Here is a 7,283-nt window from a genome sequence, read left to right as displayed (position 1 = left end):
GTGGGCTAGACATGGAACTCCACCCAATTTATGTCCTGTCTACATCAGCACATAATCACAGGAAGTGAGTGGGGTTCTGGGAATTGTAGTTTTTAGGGTAACATTCAAATTACACCAAGTCCATCACTATCTCCCTGTTAGGAAGATAAGTTGCTTCATCAATAAGTCCTCTGGAATCTTGGTTGGTCATTGAATTGATCATAATTCTTAAAATTCTTTCAATGTTGTTTGTCTTTACAATATTGTTTTTACTCTATGAATTGTCTTCTTGACTATGCTTATTTCAGTCTGCATTACTTCATATGTCTTCCCAGGTTTTTCTCTGCACATGCCCTGCCCTGTCATTTCTCATGTAATAATAACATTCTGTTACATTTGTTTACCATAATTTGTTCAGCAGTTCTCTAAATGATGAGGACTTTCTTTGTTTCCAGTTCTTTGCTATAATGTAAAGAAAGCAACTAAAGATATTTTTGTATATATAGATCTTTTTTCTTCATTCTTTTATCTCTGGCTGATAGAACTTATAGCACAGAAAGGCTAGGGGAAGGCACTGGAAGTGACATATATGTGGCCCCTTCCAAAGAGGAGGGAGAGTGAGGCCAGGCAGTGGCTGGTTTGGTGAAGGGGACCTGAAGGAGCTTTGCTGGTTCGTGACCAAGACTGTTCCACGTGGGTAAGTTAGGCTGACTCTCTGTCTCTTCCCTTGGCATTTGTAGAGGCTCTACCCTCAGGGAGGCCTCTCTTGCCTCTCTAATTGTAAAAGGCCTTATGGCTAGAAGCCTGGTTTAATTAACCTCTGTGCCCCAATTGCTGGGCCTCTAAATCCTTACCTGGTCCGAGCCAGAGTTTCTCTCTCTCAATTTCCCTACCTTCAACCTTCCTAATTGTAAATAAATCAACATAAAAGTCAATTTTGACTTGAGATTATTCCTTAATTGGGGAAATTTCCCCTGGCAACCACCTTTTAATATATTGAATCCATAAAATCCTTTTTCCCCCCCTTACAATAGAATCAGTCAATAAGTTTACTATGTACCAGACACTGTGCTAAGAGGATACAAAAAAGACAAAAACAGTCTTTGTCCTCAAGGAATTTACTTTCTAATGAGTTTTAAAAACCCCAAAGTTCTATGTATAGACTAAGAAGAGTTAGAAGACTTAACAATGTAGGGACTTCAAGTCAGAAGCCTGTTGTTGATATTCCATCACTAACACTTTTTTTGCCTTCTACGAGGACTTCAGACTATGGAAGTCTTTCTCCACCACCTGAAATCACACGCACACACACACACACATTTTCATCAGGGTCATGGAACCAGTGGCATATTTGCCTTGAATCCCTTTGGTTTCTCTGTCTCTCTCCCAAGATGGCTCATTTCAGTGCTTGGACCTTCTGTTGAATGTGCCACAATAAAACCTTTTAGATTTATACCATCTGCTATTTGTGAAAACCTTCTTGATATCCCCAAATTGTTCAATTGACTAAGACATATACATTTATATTCTTTTGACTCTTTTTCTCTTCTCCATTAGTAAAATTCTCTGTCTGAGGCTGAGGGGCTGATTCTAGTAGTGTAAACTTGAACACTTTGCTACAAAAATGGATTGTTAGCATTTATTAAGGGTTTATTATGTACCAGACATTGTGCTACCCTGAATAATCCCTGAATATTTTTTATAGTGACCTCCCACCAAATCCATCTAGGTTTATTTGGTTGTAGCCCTGTTTGAAGCAAAGAGATGGCCCCAGGAGACCCATTTTGGTTTTGGATATCTTGGGGCTCCTGGTGTTAGGTTTTTATCTGGATCCAGATAATTTTTGAGAAGGCCTATGGAAGAATAATTCCTTCTGATGAATCATAGGCCTCTGAACACTTTAATTCACTACAAAAGATGGGCTGAAAATTAAGGGGAAGGCAGATGCTTATTAGCAGTATGATTTATTAAAAGCTAATGAATGCTTTCTGCTCCCAGCCAGCAATTATATCAAAATGCATTTTTCCTTAGTGTCTAACTTGATTAGGTCTAAATGCCCATTATTTCATGTTCACCTTGGGATTTCTAGGAGAGAGCAAGCAGGTATAAGATTTCCCAAAATATGATAGCAGGATCACAGAAGGCTTAGATTGAGTGAAAAGAGATAAGCAAAATCCACAGCATATTTTGGACCAATTGCAGTAAGAGAATCAATAGTAAATAGAGCCTTATACTTGGGATTAGGAGATCTTGAGTTCATATCCTGCTCAAGTACTTACTAGTTGAGTACATTTTGGGCTAGTTACTGAGTTAGACTCAGTTTTCTCATCTATAAGGTGGGAATAATAGCACCTACCTCATAATGTTGTAATGTAGTTCAAATGAGATAAAATATGCAAAGCACTTAGCAAACTCTAAAATAATATATGAATATTACCTGTTATTATTATATCCATATGGTCATCTGCACTGAGTATTCTTAGGGAAGTAAATTTTCTAGGCTGGCCTCACCAAATCTTATGCAGAAGAAATTGATGGTCACTGGGAGATGGGAACATTCCTGTGCATCATAGGCTTTTATGAATATTAAGCAAATATATGAAGAGTACATATAAATCAGTATTCATTATTTAGGTCACTTGGTTAAGCACTTATCAGAAAAGAATAATGGTGCTCATTAGATTTCTCTAGTTCTCTAGTAAGCTCCTAGAGATCAATAACTGTTTGATTTTTGTCTTTGTATCCCCAGCATAGAGCACTGCGCCTAATATGTATTAAGTGTTTAATAAATATTTGTTGAATTGAATTCAGAAACAAGGAATACTCATAGATTTTGAAATCCCATTTACCTGGTGATGATATGCCACCACCTTTGTATTTTTACAAGAAGAGTTGCCTAACCTCAGAGTCAGGAAGCCTTAGATTCCTTTACTTTCTCTGACACATTCTGGCTATATGAACTTGGGTAGGTCACTTAATCTAAGTAGCTAAGTGATACAGTGTTTAGAGTGCTGGACCTGGAGTTAGGAAAATGAGTTCAAATATGACTTCAGACATTTACTTGCTAGTTATGTAATCCTAGGTAAGTCACTTAATCTCTCTGCCTCAGTTTCCTCACCTGTAAAATAGGGGTAATAATAGTGTACCTAGCTTCCAGAGTTGTTGTGAAGATAAAATGAGATATTTGTGAAAGTGCTTTGCAAACAAACCTTAAAGCCCTATATAAATATATTTTAAATACATAAATAAATAAATATGTAAATTATTATTATTTTTCTATTACACAAGTCATTTAAACTTTTAATGTCTCAGGCAGCTCTTTAAAACTATAAGTTGCTGATGAAGTGCTGCTATGTATTAGTTTTGAATATGAAATCATAGATCTGGACTAAAACAAAATCCCTCAAGTCCCTCAAGGGTCTAACATTATATCAAAAGAGCCTATATTTCCTAAGGTTCTATTGAACTGAGATAGGATCTAAAAATCTGATTTTCTAGGTTGATAGGAAGAGATCTCAATGTGTCCTATTCCATGGAGATGCTCCATCATAATAAAAGAAAAGGGAGTCCTATGGTAATTCTTAGGACCTTGCTTTCTTCATCTGCTTGCTCTGAGAGAACATATAGAGAACAGATAGATGGACTCAACTACCTAATCACACTTTCTGGGTCTTCAAGGTCCTGAAAAGAAAGCCACTGGGTAGGAGCTGTGAGTATGAATGAATGAATGAATGAAGTGAAAAATCATTTATTAATAATTAAATATGCCCTGAGCATTGTCATTAGTGCTGGGCATACAACTATTCATGCTTTCAAGGAGCTTATATTCTAACTAGGGGGGACAATATAATACAGGAAGGTTCAGCTAAAGAGTGGGCCTAAAGTTCTTAAGATGCATCACGGTTACTGTCTTGCAGAATAAAAGAGCATAGATAGGAGTGACCCACCACCACTGAGAATAGGGGAATTTAGAAACCTCAAACCTCAGTTCCTCTCCTACCCTTCAGAATGGCACCAAGATCTGGTGATTTCCTTTAGCAGATGTGGAGATGGAAAGATAACACTTGGGAAAGAGAGGAAAAGGGACCAGGGAGTTGGAAGGTGAAGGGTGGCCTCTCCTGGTATCAACTAAGACTCACCAAATACCTGAAAGGGATCTAACTGCAGATCTCTCAGTTCCCTCCTGAGTATGAGGGGAAGAAGAATATTTTTAATAGATGCATATATATATATATATGTATAATAAACCTTGTTCTTGCCCCTCTGTGCTTTGGGTTCATGTGTGTGTAAAGGCATCATGGAAGAGGGAAGAGAATATGTAACTTCGAAAAAAGTCAGGTTTCAAGTCTTGGCCCTTATATCTTACTAGATGGCAAACCACTGAAAGTTTTTGAGCCTCAATTTCCTCACCTATAAAAATAAAGAGAATATTGAATTGCTTGCCTCACAGGGTAGTGAATGAAGCCATTTCTAGATCTTTAAGGCCTGTGTTAAATGTGAATTTGTATTTGTTTAAATCAACAACTATTTATGAAGTGCTAGATCTGTATTGAATTGCTCTGACACATACAGGAGAAGGCAAGGTCCCCAGTGGAAGGTAAACCAGTATCCCATTTTGGCTCGAAAGATAAGACTACCATCAAAGAGAGAGCAATGGAAGGAATCATACAATTAGTTGTTATATTGTATGCTACACATTGCAAATGCTTTAGAAATTCAGAGGACAGAGGAATTTCTGTGGCCTAAAGCTTTTGTATAGAGACTTCATAACAGAGTTGAGGCTTGGACTTTGAAGCATGAGTAGAAAATTCATGGGCCAAGAAGAATGGACAGATTATATTATGTGGAGGGAAGGTAGCATGAGCAAAATTGGAGGTGGAAATCAGCTTCATTTGGGGGTATGTGGAATTCAGGAGAAAGACCTGGCTGGAGGCAGTCACTTAAGGGTAAATGTTAGGTAAAGAAAGTAGATAAGGTAAGAAATGGAGCTTAGTGCAGAGTTTGGTCTTAACAGTAGGGAATCATGGTAGGCTTTTGAATAAGTGTGTAACATGATTAAATATTAATGTCAAAATGGTAATCGGGTTGGACTGTAGAAGAAGAAACTAAATATAAGGAGAGATAATTGTGAATAGCTCTGAAAAATAATGTTGGAAGAGGGGCCATAGATTTCAGTTATGCCTGAACTGTGAAGTGTTAATTGGGTTCTTTCTCTGTGCTGTAAGGATGGAGAGAGACTGGTTTATTTTCACCATCATGATGATAAATATTCCTCCAGTTAGCATGAAGGTAGGCCAAAAAAGCCACTTCAACAGGATCTCTGGAGTGTAGAGCTTTTGGAGCAGGACACTCTTCTCACTTTCCTCAGGGTCTGAGTAGCAGGGAAAAGTCTGGCGCTCCTTGAACCTGAACTTGACGTCTTCCACCTTCATCCTGGCTTCTTGGTAGTCCTCCAAGCTCTCAGGTATGTAGGAACACTATAGAGGAGAATGAAAGAATCTACATCAGTGATGTCAAACCAATGGCATGAAGAGCTCTTTCTGTGGGCACTTGGCCACCACCCCCCTGCACACATCCACACATCCACCAGAGTTTGTTACTAGAAAGGCAAAGGAACTTGAGTGGAGCTGCTCCCCTCCCCAACTCCACCCTGCCTGATAATATTTTTTTCACATCCCCTCCCCTCTGCCTAGCAGCCAATGGGAGCCAACCAGGGGTAAGGTAGGTGGCTCACAGAGGGCAGAGCTGGAGAGGAGCAGAGCACTAAAGGGCACACCCCTCCCCCTTTCTATTTGCTGAGGACATTCCTCACTTCACCAGTCCCTCCCCCCAGCAGCCCAATGGGATCTCTTTCTTCCTCCCCTGTGTGGGGAAAAGGGAGGGCAAGGTACCCTGGCACTCAGTGGGGGGAGGAGCACAGCACTGGACCTGGGGGTGGGATGGGGGCAGGGTGGCACTCCATTTCTAAAAGGTTCTCCATCACTGATCTACATAATAGAAAACGGTTGAGAACAGAAAGTCTCCCGCCCACAGCTCTTAATATTGGGGGATAGGGCAACTAGGTAGCACAGTAGATAGAGCACTGAGTCTAGTCAGGAAGATGAGTCTTTCTCAGCTCAAATTCAACTTCAGAAACTTCCTAGCTTTCTGACTTTTGGGCAAGGTACTTAATTCTTTTTACCTCATTTTCTTCATCTGTAAAATGAACTGGAGAAGGAAATGGAAAACTACTCTAGTATCTTTACTAAGAAAACCCCAAATGGCATCATGAAGAATCAGACACAACAGAAAAACAATTGGACAAATTCAGGGTCATATATAACCAGGAAAATGATAAGGAATAGGGCCACCACTGTGTTAACTGAATGAAGCCCTGTGGAAAAATTCATAGAGGATGGTGAAGACTCAGACCATGTCCCACCTTCTGCTTGAAGTCTATCAGTATTAGCCACCTCATAGTTATACTCATTTAACTACTTTGCATTTGGTTTATATTTAGACTTTATACATTTTTCTGTGTATGATTATATATAAACCTAATATTTTCTCCAATAAATTATAAGCTCCTTGAAGCAGGGGTTACTTCCATTGGGGTCTTTGTATCATTAGTGCCTAGCACAGTGTAGCACAATGTCTCGTATCTATTAAGCGCTTATTAAATGTGTCTTGATTGATTGACTGAGGAGTCAGCCTAGATTACCACCTGTAGTTTTGCCTCAGAGTACCTGGGCTCATCCTGTTGGGTCTTGGCATCGAGAACTATAACAAGGAATTGTTGTACCTGGACAGAATTTATTTATGGTGTTGGAAGGGGTATTACGGTAGTGGTGACATAGAGCATAGTATGACCCCAGAAGAAGTCACACTGAGAGAGAAGACCATTTGTCCCCAAGAGAGACTTTACCATTCTGTAGGGGTTGGGTCAGGGAATTGGGAAAGGTTTATCCTCCAGGAGGCAACTGAAATCCCTGAATCTTACTTTGCTGTCTTCTATTCCTTCCTGTGCCTGGGCCAGCTCCTCCATATCCTGTCATAGCAGTATCCATCTCTTTGGGCCTGCCTTTTCCCTAACCTTACCCCACAGTAGGGAAAAGTCTTTCCTGAGGACAAGTGGGCCTATCTCTCAACAAGTCAACATTTATAAAATCTCTACTCTTGCTAACCACTACAGACACATTCAAGAGAAGCCAAAGTTCCCATCCTCTCTATAAAACAGGCAAAATCTCCCCTCCCTTATAAAACAACTTTCTCTCTCTCCTCTCTCTCTCTCTCTCTCTCTCTCTCTCTCTCTCTCTCTCTCTCTC

General features: G+C 39.7%; 1 protein-coding gene across 1 annotated transcript in view; it reads right to left on the bottom strand.

Moving 5' to 3' along the window:
• Window positions 1–3,755: 3,755 nt before the first annotated feature.
• KCNMB1 (potassium calcium-activated channel subfamily M regulatory beta subunit 1) overlaps window positions 3,756–7,283 on the bottom strand; it is an 11,731-nt gene continuing 8,203 nt past the window's right edge. The window contains exon 4 of the mRNA XM_044661695.1: window positions 3,756–5,456. Coding sequence (XP_044517630.1) covers window positions 5,151–5,456 — 306 coding nt within the window. The 3' untranslated portion in view covers window positions 3,756–5,150. The remainder of the gene's footprint in view (window positions 5,457–7,283) is intronic.

This window comes from Gracilinanus agilis, chromosome 2 (genome assembly GCF_016433145.1).
Source record: "Gracilinanus agilis isolate LMUSP501 chromosome 2, AgileGrace, whole genome shotgun sequence".
Lineage (NCBI taxonomy): Eukaryota > Metazoa > Chordata > Mammalia > Didelphimorphia > Didelphidae > Gracilinanus > Gracilinanus agilis.
Note: the sequence above shows the minus strand (reverse complement) of the source record. Positions and strands in the feature narration are given on the sequence as shown.